Raw genomic sequence first — 20,000 nt, forward strand, 5'->3', positions numbered from 1 at the left:
GTTGAATTGGAGGCAGAGAGACAGTCTACGAGCTCCTCTGATACTGAGGCAAGTTTCAATTTTCTGTTATTATCATTATCATTAGTATTGGTAGCATTGTTATTGTTATGCCTCATATTAGAATAATAGTTTTAATAATAGTTTTATCTGCCATTTGTTAATTTATATTATTAAATTCTCAGATAGGTTATAATAGATGAAAAAAAAAAAAATACAAATTAACATTGTAATTATTGCTGTGTAACAGCCTGCTTTTGAGAAGCTGCAGTATAACAGTGAGTAATGCAAAGATACTGCATCTGCAGGACCTGAGTGAGGGAGAATTGAATGACCAAGAAGAGGGACCAGACCACAGTATTGCCACTGCCGAATATGCTAGCAACGATGAAAATGATGTGGATGATGAGACGATGAGTGGAGACAATGACGTGGAACACTCTGCTGCATCCTCTCTCCTTGCTAGTCTCCATGAAGCTTCAGCACTTCATGACCGGCCCATCCTAAACCATGGCCGGTCTCACAACACCAACTTCTTGTCTGATTTGGATTCGTTGACAGAGCAGCTAGGGGCGGTTGGCAGGTAAGACCACTAGTTGGCTTTAGATATATTGATTTCTTTGGTTCATTTTCACTTTATTTTCCTCTATTTTTTATGAACATCCACTTTCTTACACCTCAACAAGTTAAGATTTGAGTCATATACAGCTAGATATAAAAGTGGACATCAGGACTTTACATGTTGTTAGCATAATATTATTGTAAGAATAGAGAGTGGTACAGATACAATACATTTATTATGAAAAACAAATAAATATCTATGTAATTTTTATTTATCGTCTTAGCATACAACCCGACTTGAGCTCGCCCCAAGGTGATGAGATGATGCTGCTTCACCTTCTGGAGATGCAAGGTCGAGGGGGCCCTGACCATCGCCGGCCCTGGAATAAGCCGTGCCTTGGTGGCATTGGTAAGTGCATTTTAATAGAAATATTAAAAAGTTGAAATATAAGTTTTATTAATCTATTATTAATATTATTGATATATTATTAATTCAGAGTATTCAAAAATTAGCAAAACTTTAGACATAAATTATTTTTAAATGCAATAAATTATCTAGTTTCTTCTGTTTTCCCAGTTCATTCTAATAGATCCTTATCATTGTTTTTGTAATTTCTGTCATTTTATATATTACAATTTAAGCCATGAGCAGCAATTAGCTTTAATTTACCCAATCACCACAGATTTATGTAATGTTGCCTGTATTTTTTTTTATTACTATTATTATTATTATTACTATTATTATTTTGTTACATACAGATGGCTCCACATGTGCTCAGCCAGCAAGGAGTCTATCAGTAGCCATAGTGACAGATCCTGAATTCCCTATACCTTAAATTGGCTGGAAAAGCTGAGATAGGACTAATAACTGACTCCTTGGCGGCTAAGCACTTATAGAGTCATTTATGTGTAAAGACAGTAAATGAACTTATATTACAGTGGGTGTGGCATGTATTCTTTCCTTCTGTGCTGATTGGGTTAATTTCAGAACATGCACATCATATCAATGTCTTGTCTTAATACAAACTCATGATTTTTTTTCTTCTGCACTAGAGTGCATATTATACCAACAGTCTGGAGTTCAAGGTAAAAGACAACCTCCCTTGCCCACAGGCTCAAGGCACAAGTCAAACCGCATGGTTCGTAAGCCCCTCCTCCCCATTGCCTCAAGTGTCTTAGACACACTGCAGCTCGACATGGCAACTCTTCTCCAGTCAAATCTTCCAGCGCATTCCGGAATCTCCTCCCTGCAAGCACACACAGGTGGGCTTCCAGACCATGACCGCCCAGTCATGCAGCATCCGCAGCACCTCAATAATACAAGTCCGCCTACAAAGAGTGAGTTTTCCAATAGGGATTTTATTTTGTTTTTTGTTTTTCTTTTGTTGTGTTTGTCTTGATTTTGATATTTTTGAAGGGTGGGTTGAAAGTGAAAGAGTGATATGAAATTGGGAATTAGATAAGGTAATGCAAGTAAGTTATATGTTTAAAAGTAAATATAAATTGATAGGCTTATTTTTTTAGGACTTTCAGGTAGGTTTTCATAGAAATGTTAAAATTAAAAGATTTTAAAGGGACATGACTCACTTTGATATTAAGCACAACTTTACTGATACAAGACAACCACTCTGCAGGTGGATACAGACCACCCTTGGCTCCACGGCCTTCTTTGTACACTCACCAATTAGCAGAGGAAGCAAAGAAGGAAGCCCAGTCAGCATCTAATGTTGCCGATAAGGTGTGTTTATCTGTAGAAGTTTGTATGAAGATGAGACTGTATATACATTATTGTTATTCACCATTTTTTTTTTTTTTTCTTCTTCATTCATTGTTGAAATACTAATTAGGTATTTGTTTATTTATAATTGAGATTCAGATTGCTTACCTTGGGAATTTGTGTATGGTTGTGATTTTCTTGCTCTCCTTTGAAGGGATTTTGATAATATGAATTGACTTCATAGAAACTTAAGTATTAAGGAGATATTTTCTTTAATCATAGGACTTGAGTGAGTCATCAATGTGTGACTTGTCGCTGGATCCTGTGTCACTGTCGGACATGACACTAGAAGAGGGTCCTCTCTCAGTTGTTGAGGAACCAGAGTCTTTGGGAGCTTCAGGTGCAGCAGCAGCACCCGGGACTGGATCCTCAGCTGCATCGGTGGCAGTGTCGGGGGGAGTAGCACCAGCCGCACCTGGTGACAGCGCAGTTAGCAGTGACAACACCAGCGGCAATGTCAGCGACGGCGGAACAGAGGTACCTTGCATCCCCGCCCTCAACACTGCAAGGCTCATCGCACGCATGAAGTAAGATCACCACCACCTCAACACATTCAGCTGAACACAATCACCACATGATTCTACATGCCAGAGGCTAGAAGCAAGAGGTTTATGTTCCGGTGCCTCTTTAGGGTGGGACTTTTGCTAAATGCATAAAAAGTACATCTTCATTCAGATATAGTGGTTCATGGATTGTAGCATTCATTCAGGAGAAAGATGCCATTAACTTTCCATAATTTGGTTGACCTGGATTTGGCCAGACGTAACCATTCAAACATATATCCCATATCAGTTGGGCCACGCCTATAGCTGTCATAACAAACAAACTCATCATGCTGGGTATGGCTATAGGCGTCATGAAACGCTAGAGCGAGTTGAGTGGAAAGTTCCACTACATGTAGCGGACTCTTGGGCCAAATGGCAGGACGGTTACCAGAAGTCACCTGAATCAGTGACACTGAGAGATTTTTGATACCGTCATTGAAGAGATATATACACTTACATACATTCTTGCTTTCATGAAGTCATCAAGAGACATACATCAGTACATGGGTCATGCAGCAGCATGTCTTACCAAGAACCTTATGCAAGACAACATAGAATTAACACAATGTCTTCTCAAGTTGTAGGTCACATAGATAATATTAAATCAATAATAATTTCCCTGTAAAACATAGTTTACAGCACAGGGTCTTATACTGAGTGATAAACTACACCAGCACTTACAGTCCCTATGTGGTCACATCTTCAAGGAGAAACACCAGCTACTTTTGGGTGTCTATTCATGGCTTGCATGCTGTACACCAGAATTCAGCTTTAGAAATATTCCTTTTGCTCTTTTACCTGTATTTCTGCTCTTTAGCACTCACTCGCATCAACACCAACTTACACATCAGCTTCCCATCAGACACCCAGAACCCCAGGTACATAACATGCATCCAGTGGTCTTGAGCTTGCAGTGGTTGATCCAGAAAATCAGGGACTTTAAGTAGTTGGCACAGTTTGTGTAAATGGTAAGAGATGGGTATTAATTACTTGGAATTTGACTCTGGCTTTGGATGTCTTTTGTTTGAATTACCCTTATATTGCTGTTTATTGTTTACAAGATATTAATTTTATTGCTTGAAGACCTTATACTAATATACATTTTCTCATTTAAGATGACTCTTTAAGATTAACTTTAAATTGCATAATTCATGTAACAATACTTATTGGTGTTGTGATAATGTAAAATTGTTGTTTTAAATTTCTTAACATTTTTTCGTTCCATGCATCTCATAGATAGATGACTCAGGTGTGTAATGGCTGATTTTGAGTGAAGGAATTTTAGTTGTATTTATTTTTTACATTGGCTTAGCCCAGAATTATTTCAGGAGGAATAGTTCTTGTGGGAAGTGACTGAAAAGAAAGTTTCCTTCATATTCTGAGATATGAACACTTCTCATCAGTATCTCTTGGACTGTTCCCAAATAAATCACAGTTGGATTTAAGTTTGACCCTTTTTCACAAAAGTTTTATCATACAATTCAGTTTGGCAGTAACAGATTATTATTATTATTTTTATTATTATTATTATTTTATCTTCTTTTTTTTTTTTTAGATTCTTAAAGATATTATTATTTATTAATATTTCTGTTCATTCTTCTGCTCACTTAGAAAAGATATATAGAACAGGTGATCCTTCACATTCTAACTGGGCTGATGAGAATTACCTGGTATGTGTTTGGTTCTGTAAAAGTATGAACTCGCTTTATCCACAAAACTTTAATTCTTTTATCTTCAATTAAACTGTCAAGTGACTAAATCATAGCAATAAAGATATTTGGTTAGCCAGCTGTTCATTCTGCTTAGCCACTTAAAAGATTGTTCTGATTCAAAGTACTTTAAGCTTGAGATAAATTAGGTTGGGAATTCGAGAGAGAACTGTTGATAAGTGTTTGTGCCTTTAGTGAGCAGGAACTCTTATTTTTGTTGATTTTTGCAATATGACCTATAAGTGGCAAGAAAGTGTTCTCCTTTGTGCTGTCATTGCCTTTGGTAAGTTGCAACAGCCACTTATGAGGAAGCAAAACTTCTCACAAGTCTCTTTCCTGCTTAGGATGCATTTTCTCTTGCATTGCCAGGTAGCAATCTGGACCTGGATATTTCTGTCCTCTTTTCCACACTTTTGAAATCTCACACAGAAAATTACTGAACAACTATAGCTCTTTGCTAATGATGGATAATGCAGAACCTAGAATTTCTCTTGCATGAGAAAATATATGCTCAACAAACCTTATGGCCACCAGATTAGCCTAGTTTGTGCATTGTGGGTTTTTCTGCCTTAGTCTAATAAGAAACTTCTTGGTCCAATTGCTGCCTTTGTCATTCTCTTAGGGAGTAGTTTGTTTTAAAGAGTGAGTGAGTGAGCAAGTGAATGTGTGTATGTGTGTGTGTGTGTGTCTGTGTTTGTGTGGATTTGTGTTTTTTGGTTCTGTGTGTTTTTTTGGTTTTGTGTGTTTTTTTGGTTTTGTGTGTTTTTTTGGTTTTGTGTGTTTTTTTGGTTTTGTGTGTTTTTGTGTGATTTTGTGATTTTGTGTGATTTTGTGATTTGTGTGTGATTTTGTGTGTGTGTGTGTGTGTGTGTGTGTGTGTGTGTGTGTGTGTGTGTGTGTGTGTGTGTGTGTGTGTGTGTGTATGTGTGTATGTGTGTATGTTGTTGTATGTGTGTATGTGTTTAGTTGTGTGTGTGTGTGTGTGATGTGTGTATGTGTGTATGTGTGTGTGTATGTGTGTATGTGTGTGTGTGTTTGTGTGTGTGTGTGTTGTGTGTGTGTGTGTGTGTGTAGTTTGTGTGCTGTGTGTCTGTCTGTCTGTCTGTCTGTCTGTCTGTCTGTCTGTCTGTGTTTGTGTGGATTTGTTTTTTTTGGTTTTATGTATTTTTTTTTTTTTGGTTTTATGTGTTTTTTTGGTTTATATGTGTTTTTTTGGTTTTATGTGTTTTTTTGGTTTTGTGTGTTTTTTGTGTGTGTGTGTGTGTGTGTGTGTGTGTGTGTGTGTCTTTGTGCAGTGGGTGTCGTGTGCGCGTGTCGTGCTGTGTGTGTCGTGTGTGTGTATGTGTGTGTGTGTGTGTGTGTGTGTGTGTGTGTGTGTGTGTGTGTGTGTGTTTTATGTGTGTGTGTGTGTGTGTGTGTGTGTGTGTATGTGTGTGTGTGTGTGTGTGTGTGTTTTATGTGTGTGTGTGTGTGTGTGTGTGTGTTTTATGTGTGTGTGTGTGTGTGTGTGTGTGTGTGTGTGTGTGTGTTTTATGTGTGTGTGTGTGTGTGTGTTTTATGTGTGTGTGTGTGTGTGTGTGTGTGTGTTTTATGTGTGTGTGTGTGTGTGTGTGTTTTTTATGTGTGTGTGTGTGTGTTTTATGTGTGTGTGTGTGTGTGTGTGTGCGTTTTATGTGTGTGTGTGTGTGTGTGTTTTATGTGTGTGTGTGTGTGTGTGTGTGTGTGTGTGTGTGTGTGTGTGTGTGTTTTGTGTGTGTGTGTGTGTGTGTGTGTGTGTGTGTTTTGTGTGTGTGTGTGTGTGTTTGTGTGGATGCATTTGCATGTGCAAACTGTATATGCTGTGAGTGCATTAAAGACTTGGTATGAAGTCCAGTTATTCAGTCTGATATTACTTGACATCTTTTTTAAGATATCCTTAATTTGTTTGGAGTACCATACTTAATGAGTATCTCAATCTTTTCTTATTTATCATTTGCTTGCTGTGTCTCGCAAATATATCTGCCTTTTGCTATACATGCCTGATATTATTAGTGAATAAGTTTAATTTAATGTGATAAAAGTCAGCATATGAGAGAATAAGCCTGCATTTGGTGGATAGCTTCATACTCTCTGGCTTATGTTATACTTTTTTAGTTAATAAGTCTTAATGGCTTGTTGTAGAGTGCTTAATGTTTATTGACTTTTTAATACTTGTTACATTATAAGTTTGAGCTTTATATTGGCTTTCAGGATTTACAGTGTGTTCATTATGATTTTTATATCATGTTATAAGACTTTACTCAATGCTGCTTTCAGATAGACATGTATGTTTAGTGTCAATAATAAATACAAAAATAGTTGCTTACAAATCTACCTGAAGAAGCTGCATTGGGAAAATTAGCTAGTAGCATTCCATTTCAAAATGATAAGTGACAGGAAAGGAAAGGGCAAATATGTTAAAACACAATTTTCACTTACAGCAAAATGGCGGAAACCAAAGGAAGTGAAAAAGCGGGCTGGGCAGCAGCTGCCAGTCTCCCGTTTACCCTTGGCTTCAAAATACCCGCAGAGAAGCATACCCAAGATAAAGCTCAGGACAAGAATAGGGATAAAGAAGACAGGAGACCCACCAAGGATGACAAATGAGAAGAAGACATAAAAGAGCCACTGTCTGTGGCTGCATGTTGGAGAGAAGGGAAAATTGTTGGGAAGGTTTAAACCAAAGGTAATTTTATGGCCAAATTTGAAGCAGAAAAGAAGAGAGAGAATTTGAACATGAATTTTGTTGTAGATTGTATAAAAATTATAAGTTGGGAAAATTAATTTTAAATTAATAAACTGCAGGTATGCAGATTATTTAATATTTTGTTACTGTTGTATCTTTTTTTCCACTGAAGACCAAAACTCCTAGAAAAATGTTGGTGCCAAATGCCCTAACTTGCAATGCTGTGCTGCAAGTTAGAAGCATAGGCAAAATCCTGCAAGATGTAAAGAATAAAACTTATCCGATGTTGAAAATTGCTGAAAGCTAGAGAGTTGTCAGCAGGCATCCAGTAGTAATTCATAATTACAACTTTATGATGTTTGTGAAGAAAAGTCACAGCCAAGGTTTAGTTTCCTGTTTTTTTATTATCAAATATGGTTCAAGTGTTTCCAAATGTTGGATTTTGTTGGTTGGTTTGATATCAAGGGTTTATTCTGCGAAGTAATGTGGAGTCATAATGATTTCCCAGTGATGCATTAACAAAAATAAGATTAGAGATGTTAGTGTAAACTTTGAAGTAATGAATTGTTAAGCAGTCTTGTTCCCTTTTCTCCTGGATAGAACACATATATTCATACTAAAGAACCCAATGCATCTGGCTTTGCTCATGAAAAGGATGATGGTTTTCGTCCTCATTTTTTAGACAGATTACACAGAAAACTTTTACCCCTCAAGTTATTTTTAACTGAAGGGCAGAATTACCATGGTAGCATTGATGTGTAGGACATCAGTGTCTCTGAACTATTTTGTATGTAGTAGATATTTTACCTGAGAATTAATATGACATAGAAGGCCATCTTCTGTTAGGAAAATATATGTTCATGGCTAATTGTTGTTAATACTGTTCAAGTATATATTTTTAGTCAGAATGTGAGAAGTGACTGTGTACATGGTAAAGCGAGAATACATGGTGTGCAAGCAACCGGAGAAAGTAAATTGTTATTTTTATTCTGAACACTGCATTTTAAAGTAAAAAAAAATTGTGACATTTAGTCTAGCACATTGCAGTTCAATAAATGCATTTGTGTGGAATTAGAAGTAGCATTATATGTATCCAGTTAAATGCATTTTACACCAACAAAATTGAACCTTTCCAACTGAATTAACTTGAAATGGGTCTGAAAAGCTGGAAATTATTACAGAGATATTTATATGTGAAAGTTGGTGCTCAGAGCGGGACTTGGTAAAGAAAGTGTTATTCTGTAAAATATGTAATATATTAATATATTAAGAAAACTAAAGCAACCCTTCAAATTTTGCACTAGACTGGTTGCTGCCTTTACTAATGTTTGAAAAGAAAAATTACACCTGCAATTTACCATCACCTCCAATGGTGCATTTCATGACTGGCTATGAAATAGAAAACTTGTATGGTTATAAAGGAAGTCTCCTGAAATACTGAGGAGGAATACTAAGGCAACTATAGTGTTTATATGGGGGAATTTCTCCATATTATTTCAAGTGAGTCACCAAATCAAGGCTAAAGGTGTAAAGGCATTATAGCTTTGTTTATATTTAACTTCTTATTGGAGGTCAGAATCTTTCAGTTAGTCTCTATGCAGGAAATGGATTATGATATAGAGGCTCTCTGTCTAACTTGTATTATTTTGAATCTTTTTATATGATGGATTACAAAACCTGATGTTACTCAGATGTATTCGTAAATAGAATACATTAAAAAGCTGTATGATTATTTCCTTTCATAAATCATATATTTTTTTCATAAAAATTGCATTATTTTTCCATGAGGATGTACAAACGCCTTACTTTCTCTCTCTCTCTCTCTCTCTGCCTCTCTCTTAGATACTGCTATGTTGATTTGATGTCTTTTGTACCAGAAGGATTTCTTATTTATTTTACAGACATCTTAGAATAAAGAGATTTACAACATAACTGTTTTTGTTAATATAAATATATAAGAACCTGTTCTAAGTCCATGTAGTTATACAGTAATCACCTACTGTAAATAACACATGCAAAGTATTAATATTTGCAAAAGTTTAGTGAAGCACGGCTGGCTCCAAAGCGTAAGTTACTTGGCCTGCCTGATCTCACCAAGTTGACTGTTATTTTTATTAACAACCCATTGGATATGGGAGCTTTGTTGCCTGCATGTGGCCCAAAATCTGGGGCATTATGCTAACTTGATTGGCTACTCTCTAGGGTATATGGTTTACAGGCCAGGTGCAGATGTATTATCCTTTTAACAAAAACAGGATAGAATAAATGCCATAAATTTAACCCAATGTCAGTGAGTGGCAAGACTACAGTGCCATGCCCACTTCTGGAGCAATCTACATGTAAATATTGAAACAAACTACAGTGGCTAGTGCATATGTACATGCACTCCCAGCATAAGCAGTGCCTCCATGCTGGCTAAAACCCCAAAAGATCTCAGGCTACAAGTAAACAAGAGCCACACAATACAAGTTTTCATGCCATATATATACTGACCAAGTAAGGGTTTAATATAGCTATAGCTTGGATATAGACAGTATGATAATAATGAAGCCCTAGTGCTGTTTTTCATCATAGATCCCCACAAAAGTATCAACTCAACTTGTAAATTCTGCATGATTGAAGGACTGGGTGCTGTAATTGGAATTAAATAATGGTGGCATCTGTGATATGCTTGCCATCTACAGGCAAAGGGTAAAAAGGTTAGGAAGGCCAGGAAAACAATCAAGGGATATGAAGATCATTTGAATTGTTTTTTCTTTATATTAGTCAATTTTTCTTGAACATGGAACCTAAAATCATAAATACAAATAACACAAACCTCCCCTCAAAAATGAAGGTTCAACATACTTAAACCTTATATTTGGCTAATAAGTATATCCCCCCAGTATGCCTAATTTTTTCATCATTAATGTTTTTTTTTTGCCTTGTTCAAAAATACATAGTAGTCTGAAATTAGACTCTGTCTAGGTAAAATCACATGACTTTCTAACAATTATTTTTGTTGCCAAAAATATTTACAGTTTCCAATTCATCTTTTTTTTTTTTAAGTTCTATACGTGATGAAAAATTGAAACTGAAGTTTCATCCACATAAGACAATATGACAAGAGGTAAATTTTATATATATATATATATATATCCCCTTCCCGACGGGTCATGCCTATAGGCTTAAAAACAAACCGCTCGAAATGTGGCGTGCGGCGGCGCGCCAAAGCGCTCCAAGGCAGTGATTCAGCTTGATGTACCGAACTCACACGCTCAAAGTTGGCGTGTTGCCGTTGTTTGCCAGAACGTAGAGTTTTTCTTTAAGTTTTCTAAACCCGTCACCAAGGGGTTTTATTTATATATATATATATATATATATATATATATATATATATATATATATATATATATATATATAAAAGCCATGAACTAATAAGAAAAAATGAGTAGAAGGCAAGGAAAGGTTTGAACAAAGGAAAGAAATATATATGCATCCCTAAAACCCAATTCCTATCACTTCTTGACATCCATGGACTCCTGTGTCTTGCTCCCAGACAAAACAAGATATGCAGCTCCTAGCTGTTTCTGCTTTTCTCGCTGGCGCTCCAGTGTCTGCAGTGGCGTGTCTGAGGAACTCATGTGTTTCATCAGTAACTCTTCATTCCACTTCTTCATTCGTTTCTCAGTTTTATTCTTTCCTGACCCCTTCCCGTGGAATTTATGGGACAAATACCTGTGAATGCAAGGGGTGGAATTAGAAAAGATTTGTGGCTGATCTACTGGAAATTACTTCATTATCATTTATATACTTGTATGACAGGGTTACACACCTTTACTGAAATCAAAACAAAATATTGGTGCTTTGTAGTGGTTAAGTGATACATCTGAGATAGATCAAGCATATTTCCAATTTACAATGAATATATATTGTATGCTATATAATAACCCTCCCTGACCAGGACTTGAACCCTTGCTGCTCCAGGTAAGACCAGAGCGACTAGTACTAAACCAACCATACCACACGACCCACTAAAAGGAGTGTTCAACTAGGATCTAGTACTGGTCACTCTGGTCTTACCTGGAGCACTCTGGTCTTACCTCAAGTCCTGGTCAGGGAGGGTTGTTATATATCTATAGCAATGCAGCATTGTATTATCCCATTGTTCATATATTATATAATAAACCACAACTTTCAGAAATATACTATTGTTCTTTATATTTTTATGGGTACTGAACAAATGTCACTCTTAATAGAAAATTAATAATACATCTGGCTATCTCTTCAGTATCACTATTAGTATTAGCAATATTAGTGCTATTGTTTTTTTTTTTCTCTCTTATAACCCACTAGTAGTGGGTGACATACCACTGTGTCAGCAAAAAATACCAGAGGCTAGGTGATACCTCACCACATCATGAGTATGTTCTGATCAAGGTACTTATAAGACATTTAGCACCAATTTATCTTGATGAAAATCTTAGTTGGCAACATTGCCCCTTTGACCATTTATTACAAATATTAGTATTTCTTTATTTTCATTATTTAACCATTTTCAAAGAAAATATAACGAGAAAACAATTACTATAAAGGAGTGAAATGGGGCAGAGCCTAATGACATCATCACTTTTAGCCAATGTGGGTGCAATGTGAGATACTAGACATAGCTAGATAAATAATTATATGTATATTTACTTGGATGTTATGATAACCAAATGTAAAACAATAATTTAACTTTTATTTATGATGCATTCCATACTATAAACAGCCATCAGAATACTACAGGGAAAAAGTTAATTTCATTTTTGGGTTCAGCTGGCTATTCTTTTTAAATAATTTACCTTTGTAAGGATGAAGTCTGAAGACAGTTACCAAGAAGCGGGGCACTAATGTACCCATCATTACTGGTTTAACAAGTGGCCTCAAACTCTCCCTTTTTGGCTATGTCTTTCATCCCATTTATTAGTTAATCTAGAACATGGATATTACATTCTGATGGCTGAGTCTGTGGGGAAAAGCTGCTTAGACTGCAAAGAGTTCTGTTAATGTTGTCCAATACAATTTTTTAAAACTTTTATCGTCTTCTATTTTGTATTTGACACGCTCAGTTTTTTATTTTTTCTTGGAGAACTGGCATTTTTTACTGGATCACTTACTACCTTTGACTAGCATGATCTTGGCCTATCTATTCCCATTTTTTACTTTTCTTGTGAGGAGATCTGTTGTATTGTTGATATATGTGGCAAAGGTGGATCATTTCATTTGGATATTTTCTGATGATCCTTCAGAGGAATTTTCCAATTTCAACTGGCCTGCAGCCAGTTTCTTATCTAGAGAAGGTTATTTAGTCTACTTATTGTTAGTGCATCCAGATTTTCCCATTATGTTTAACACCTATGATCCAGATGACATATCATGTCTTAACCCTCTAAGCTTTTCCATGTTAAATTCTTGCCCTGTGGCCTTATTTCAGTCCTCTCTTTTACATCCTGCATGACACTAATACTACTACCATTACTACAAGTAATATCACTACTTACACCACCACTACTTTTACCAACAGTGTTACTATCATCCCTTCTATCACTTCTACCATTAGTGTTAAATTACTTTTCCTGCTTACTAATGCTATTATCACTACTTTTCCTAGTGTATTACCACTATTATTTATCACTAGTACTACAACAAAAGAAGTAAACCTCTCACCTGAAAGCTTCTTTGGCATTGAGTTTGCGTCCCTCATCATCCACGTACTCCAACTTTACATCTGGCTTGTACTTATCCTTCTCCTTGAACTCAGTGACCGGTCCAATGTATCGCTCACCTCGATTCCCCCTTCGATCATCATCCACTGCTTTGTCTTCAATGCTGCAACATACTCTCGTTACATATGCCATATTTATGAAGAAATATTAAGACACAGTAAAGCCAACGTTAAATGTAATTGTCTCTATTAATACACAATATAAAAAACTTTTACCTGTAGTGAACTGCTCTGAGATGTTGCAAAGCAGCATTAGCAGACTTGGATATATTGGTTTTCTCCAAGTAACCCTTCTTGAGAGCTAACTTCAAGGCATTGGCAACACCCTTGCTGGCATCAGGCTCCTCCTCTAAGATTGGGGCCGTCATGTTGTCTGTGATTTCCACACGAGTGTCGTCAATTCCTACTTCCTCCCAAGCTCCTCGTGGTTCCTGGGCTTCCTTCTCCTGGAGGGAAAATAAGGGTAGGAGCTTTTAATTATCTCTGGTATATTCTATACTAATATTTCACTGATATGAAGACCAGTATGAGAAGATCAACAAAATAGTAAATCAAATGCACTTTTCTTTTTTTAATACTGGTTAAAAATCTATGGAAATTAGATTTAGAAAAATGTGATATTTTCTATTCAAGATTACATGATCTTCAGCCAAAGAGTGGGCACATTAGGCCACTGACTGGCTCTCCCTCCCTCCCATGGTGCTGCTAGTCCCTTCTCCTTTTGTCAATGTTGCCAACCTATCCTAACTGTTCTTTTTGTGTTATTTGTTTTTGTTTTTGTTTTTTTGCTCAAACTCCAATCCAATCACTATTTACTTGTTTTCTTTTACTTGTAACGTTACATGACTTTCTTTCCCTTTGGTTTTGATTCAAAGATATTTACCAAAAATCAAGGCCAATCAATATCAATATATAAGCAATGATCACCCAACTTGAACTGCCATGTCACTTGGCTCACTTCAGCAAGGAGTACCATAAGTGCTAAACTACATACAAATGATATCTTTACATATCCAAAACTAATACTTACTTTTGGTTGCTGGAGTTGCAACATACTTTGGTCTTCTTCTGCACGATTTCCTGACAGACCATAAGTAGGTATGTCGCCTAGTGTGCGGCAAAATTCATCAGTGGTGTTGAGAGTCATGACGAGATTTGCAGCATCTACATTCATTGCGTCATCCTCTGGTTCTACCTGTTCTACAACCGTTTCCTTTTTCAACTGCTCTGTGATTCTCTCACTGCTCGGCTGAGCTGCCTGTGCAAGCTTAGCCCTGCGAGACCTGGCCAAAGCCTCTTGGAGTTCTATGTCATCTTGCTCGCTCTCCTGACCATCTTCCACTTCCATTGCCTCATCCTTTACAGACAGCAGCTGTTCTTCTTCCTCAAGTAGATCCTGGAGCGTCACTGTTTTCCAGCCAGTGGGTTTGGTTTCTTCTAGGGGCACTCCATCCTCATCCTCATCCTCCTTATCTACCTGTATGGCCTCAATCCTGGCACTTCTGGCAGTTCTGGATCCAAGGTGCACCAGTGAGTCCTCCTCTAGAGGCTCCAAGTCATCTGCAGTCAACTTCTTTTTCTTCTTTTTCTTGGTCTTCTTAACCTTGCGGAAACTCACCATTTCCTTCTCTGTGAAGTACTCGGAGGCTAGCTGTGTCTGGGGCAAATCTAGGGACTGTAGCTGCCTTAACTTGGCCATCTTTCTCATGCCAGGAGGCATGCCACTTTGGCTCTCTTCAATATCAGGAACAAAAGACTCCCCACCAGTACCCAATCTGAAGCTTGTTTTCTTCTCGCCTTCAATCTCTTCATCATATTTTGTGAGTAGAGAATTATGGACAATGTTCCCAAATTCGTCTACTTCTGGGGCCTCATATTCTTTGTCATCGGTCTTCTTCAATTTTCGCTTGAGATTCTAGAAACAATATGAAAGCATCAGTAATAACATCTTGAACTTGTTTTTTTTTTTTCCCCTAATACAAAAAAAAAAAAAATAAAATAAAAAAATTAAAAAATAAATAAACAGGGAGATAAGGTGTGACAGTTTTCTACATTTGAAGCTAGTTAAGTACACTTGGAGTGGCAGGAAAAGCATAAAGCAAAAACAAAGGATTCTTACCTTCTCCACATGCTCATCATCAACTATATTAACATTTACAAGGGTATCTTCTTTATCATCCAAGATATTGCTGTCTTTGAGGGTTAAAATAGTTGTTCGACCTTCCTCAAACCTGGAACAAAAGATCTTGGTAAATAAGGTCACTATAATCAAGGATACTTAAAAAAAAAAAAAAAAATTCTGATGGAATGTGAAAAGTCAGAATAATTGATAAATATGAGGACCTTTCTGGGAATACCACTGTTAAATCATATACTACACTTAAAAATGTTTTCCAAGCCAACCTTTTCATCTCGTGCTCAATAAGCATCCCTGACAGGTCACGACGATTGTACTTCTTAGTTTTCTGCTCAGTCATCTCCTTTTCAACCAAATCTCCGATGCCAAACTGTGCATCCAATTCCTCCAGCATCTTGCTCTGTTACAAGTAAAAATATATCAAACTCCACAATCAAACAATGAAAAAGAGTAGACACAATCACAATCATTCAAGTATTCATCCTCACTGGCATAATCTCAACATCTGAAACATTTAGTTTAATATCTAATATGTCTGTATTTTGAGACGAGAAAATGTACAAAAAAATTACCCTTTTCTCTGCTGCAGCTTTTTCCTTTTGGATTATTCTTGACTTCTTAACCCAAGCACTGGCAGACTCATCATCACTTTCAGATTCTGCAAGGGTCTTCACTTTCCTCAGCTTTTCTTTGATGCGACGTTTTTCTCTCTGTAGTGCTATCTTTTCTCTCAATTTCTCTACCTAAAAACAAGGGAAAGAAATGGGAAGATTTTCAAATATCAGTCTTGACCAAGCTAAAACAAAATTGAATTTTCACTATGAATTCAAAATGAAACGAAAAAAGATTAGGAAAGATGTCAAAGAAAATGGGGGGTGGGGGAAAAAAAAAAAATATCTCAAACAATGAAAAGGTATTGACATTTCTTGCATTTTACCTGTAACTTCTGAGCTAGGTTCTCTGCAGGTTTATGTACAAACTCATCCAGTGTGCTCGTGCCTGCCTTCTGCTCCTCCGTGTCATCACCCTTGCCCTCCTCTTCATCTCCTTCTGTCCTTGGAACAGCGTTCTCAACCTGGTAGGGAGAAAAGGTGTTATTCATCTCATTTTCATCATTTGAATCAAAACCTTATACTTTAAAAGCATAAAAATTTGAGCTAAAACTCAAAATGCCACTCCTCTTGTCTAAGAGTGATACCTGTGTTAAGTGGGACACTTAGTGCAACAGATTATCACATGCTAAGTAAAGCATCTTATAACCATAGTCAATGATAATATTCATATCAAAGTCACATTCACTTCCATTATTTCCATCTACCTACAGTAACTAGAAGTCATGCTGTAGGTTTATTTCATGCCCCCCCCCCCCCACACACACACACAAAAAAAGCTCTGCAGTCACAAAGATGAAAATCCATTTTGTAAAGGACAGCTAGCTAACCTTACATGAGAGAGGCCTGGGAAAGCAGTACCACCTTCTGTACATAACAATATCACACACGAATGGTTCAAATTTCAAGTTAAAATTATGTAAAAGCCTGATGCATCTTGAACTATCAACACAAATATAACTTTCATAAAAAAGCCAAAAGTAATATACTGCATGTCAAATAAAATTTATTACTTAACCCCAAGTCCCTGGAAAAATGTAGCGTTCATTTTAGAATTGTTTGTAAAATGTCTTGATTGCTCCACAAGTGGTTAGCCACAAAGGAGTCAATTAGTAGATCTTGTGACCTCGCATGGTTTCACCTTTCCACGAGTTTGCCAGAAAAACATATCTTTTACTAATGCTATGATATCGATGCTGTTACTATTATTATAGACATCAAAATTATTATAATGTTACTGACATAACGAACAGCAATATAAGATACCAGAAAAATAACCCAAAAAATTAGGAAAAGGGTAAACTGGTGAGATAGGTAGTAGTTGTAACTGGCTTATTTGAACCATCTATGAGTACAGACAGTTAATAAAGTAAACTCACAGTGGACATGACATGTACATACCTAATACCACCAGGGATGGCATATCCCTAGCAGCATTGAGTTTTATTATTTCCCTTGTTTTCATCCTCTGACTAACACATTTTCAATTTTGCTGAGCTTTTTTTCATAATGATAATAGTTTTCTGCTCAAATTAATCAGATCTTTAGCATGACCTTCTTCTTGAAAGCAGAAATAGCCTACTTGAGATACTGCCAAAATATTCTTCTAATAAAAACAATATATATAAAAGAAATACTTAGAAGTTGCCATGAATTTTTTTTTTAATGAAAATTATGGAATGGAGAGCTCAATTTTTATCAGACCTATACATGCTTCAAAATTAATGCAGCAGTTCATAATGAAATCCATAATGACTAACTCTTAACAAATGACCATCCTCCAGCTTGTCTGTACCCTCAGGCAAGAGAAGGGCCTGCTTTTTCATGGACCATCAGGGCAAATGTTGGTTCCTGGCATTTTATCATATAAAACAACAAAATATCTATTTCTGTATATCTAGATATATGAAAAGTAACACGACAATGACATCACATGTGGTAATTCAGTGATACTTAATAGTTTGGTGAGAGGAAGGGAAATGTGTCAAAGAAAAAGATAAGGGGTTGGCTAGATCAAATATATTGGACAGTACCAGAATGACAACTCCACACTTACTATGCACTATTCACAAGAAGAAAGAGGCATGACTGGCTGAGGGAGAGGAGGGCCTACATGAAGGAATAAGGGTATAGGGATGATGTCATGGGTGTGGAAGGAGGAAATTTACCCAACAATACATTACAAGTGTCATTATCAACGAAAAAGACATGGGAAAATAAACCTGCCAATTTTGCTCTGCATAATGATGACTAAGAGGACCTCCCACACACGACTTGGCAATCCATGACTGTGGCAAATAGGTCTTTCCGGGATAAATATGTTTATCCAATATTCATTACTAAAACAAAACAAAGCATATCAAAAGATGGTGCCATAATATTTCACCTATACTTGTCATAAAGATATTATACATTGCAGTAAGCATCTGATATGTCACTAGGTTTGTTGACTAGTGTGGTCAGTGAGCCTCACATATCAATTCTGCAGTATATATTTTAATAAAACCTTCCAATAGTCACAGATGTCTTGTTGTTCAAGAGGGTCTGATTAGTTCAGAATGAATCAATTCAAAGCTACAATCTAAGGTTTCCATTTTATAATTAATGGAAACAACACAAACAGAGATGATTCTGCTGTATTTGGCTAGACTTTCCTTGTCTGTATCAGTTTGCCAACCAAGATGATGGAAGGACTGAAAAGGAGGTCAGAAGTCAGCTTGGATTATAGTAGGTGCCAAGAGTCCATACATGGCATGTGATATCACCAGGTGTAGATATTAAGTGTCTTTAATAAATTTTTGGTGAGCCTTATTTCAAAAAGAAGAAGAAGAAGCTTTTCCTTCCTACATCACCCTATCCTCTCTGAATCATTAGCCATGATGCTCCTTATCCCGGGTTCCAAAGTATGCAATTTCCCCATGCCTCCAAAATATCTCTATCTTCAATTCACTGTTAGACTAATTACTGTACCTTCAATGGCTTCAATCCCAGTTTGGCACGAATCTTGTTTGTCTCCTCAATGGAAAGGCAAATGTCTCCGCTTCCACCCCCTCCACCTCCTCCTCCACTTGGCAGCTGAGGTGGTGGTGGAGCGGGGACTGACTTGGGAGGCTTTGGAGGAGGTGAACCTCTCTGAGAATGGAATGCTGTGGACAAAGCAAGAAAAAGTAAAATAAGATATCTATTCATCCTGAAGCATAAACACAGGCACAAATATGTAAATAAAGATGCACACATGTACATACAGACACAGGCATCCAAATTCACAAGATAATGCTTAGTACAGCATATATACACTGTATAGTAAATCAATTTATTAATCACATGTTGGCTCTGGCAGGAATGACTCACCTGTACCTTCATCCTTGAGGTTCAACAGCTGCTCAACATCTGAGAGACTTTCATCACTAAGACTTGGTGTCCTTGATCGTGAACGGTCTTCACGTCTCTTATTGCGCTGCTTCTTATGTTTGTGATGATGCCTGAAACAAATGTTTGAACTGAGTGTAATGAAATCCAAATATGAGGATATGAGAACAATCTAAACTGGAAAATTGGAATAAAAATGTGTTATTTTTAATAATAAGGATATATGCGAGTTCAAATATTTAAAAAAATGGTCTAACCATTAATTCAAAATATTAACAATAATTTCCTTAAACCCAACAAATATAAACAGTAACTGTTCTAAACAACAAATCTCCTACATTGATATGCCTGCCCAATAAGACTTTCTCACGGACATTCCATAAGCAAGAGCTTCACCTGGTTCCAAAAGACCAATTAAAGAAAGAAGTATAATTGCAGAGCAATGGAGATATGAAAATCGAAGTAATTTTCGTTTAATTGCAGTATAAAAGAATTTGTTGGTGCAGAGTTGTTGGCACATATTGGCATTTTCTCAGTTTGTGCCTAATAATTTTGGTAGTGCATGCACATGACTAGGCACGATCTAACTAGTGGTTGTAGCTTAAAATCACAAGTAAAGTTTTATTGAATGGCAATGAGGTAAATAGAGTGAATGGAATTGATAGCTAGATGAATTCAACACCACTGCATCTTTGTTATTTTTATTCAGTACATATGATACTTGCTAGTATATATAAGTCATTACCATAATTTTTGCTATTAAGTATTTTTTTTTTATGTTCATCCCATAATTTTCTTTTCATATCTCAAGCCCTTCCAAGCTTACATTGTTTTTACAAAGTAA

The 20,000-nt window shown here is 36.6% G+C and overlaps 2 protein-coding genes across 3 annotated transcripts in view; one reads left to right on the forward strand and one right to left on the reverse strand.

Moving 5' to 3' along the window:
- The window catches only part of LOC125040500, a gene marked incomplete at its 5' end in the record, with an annotated part of 9,420 nt that extends 198 nt beyond the window's left edge, over positions 1-9,222 (forward strand). Inside the window, 7 exon segments of the mRNA XM_047635056.1 lie at positions 1-48; positions 306-580; positions 843-967; positions 1,612-1,896; positions 2,193-2,296; positions 2,558-2,862; positions 7,049-9,222. The exon segment at positions 1-48 is cut by the window's left edge and continues 198 nt beyond it. Coding sequence (XP_047491012.1) covers positions 1-48; positions 306-580; positions 843-967; positions 1,612-1,896; positions 2,193-2,296; positions 2,558-2,862; positions 7,049-7,214 — 1,308 coding nt within the window.
- Positions 9,223-10,019: 797 nt separating this feature from the next.
- LOC125040499 (U4/U6.U5 tri-snRNP-associated protein 1-like) overlaps positions 10,020-20,000 on the reverse strand; it is a 10,891-nt gene continuing 910 nt past the window's right edge. Inside the window, exons 2-11 of one of the 2 annotated variants that reach the window (XM_047635055.1) lie at positions 19,145-19,269; positions 18,758-18,933; positions 16,114-16,251; positions 15,749-15,919; positions 15,443-15,576; positions 15,159-15,270; positions 14,070-14,954; positions 13,256-13,485; positions 12,982-13,143; positions 10,020-11,010 (exon numbers count right to left, since the gene is read on the reverse strand). In XM_047635055.1, the coding sequence (XP_047491011.1) occupies positions 10,791-11,010; positions 12,982-13,143; positions 13,256-13,485; positions 14,070-14,954; positions 15,159-15,270; positions 15,443-15,576; positions 15,749-15,919; positions 16,114-16,251; positions 18,758-18,933; positions 19,145-19,269 (2,353 nt within the window). In that variant the 3' untranslated portion in view covers positions 10,020-10,790. Of the gene's footprint in view, positions 11,011-12,981; positions 13,144-13,255; positions 13,486-14,069; positions 14,955-15,158; positions 15,271-15,442; positions 15,577-15,748; positions 15,920-16,113; positions 16,252-18,757; positions 18,934-19,138; positions 19,270-20,000 lie in introns of both variants that reach the window. The other variant, XM_047635054.1, reaches the window with a different exon arrangement.

The sequence above is a fragment of the Penaeus chinensis genome, chromosome 29 (assembly GCF_019202785.1).
Source record: "Penaeus chinensis breed Huanghai No. 1 chromosome 29, ASM1920278v2, whole genome shotgun sequence".
NCBI classification, from domain to species: domain Eukaryota; kingdom Metazoa; phylum Arthropoda; class Malacostraca; order Decapoda; family Penaeidae; genus Penaeus; species Penaeus chinensis.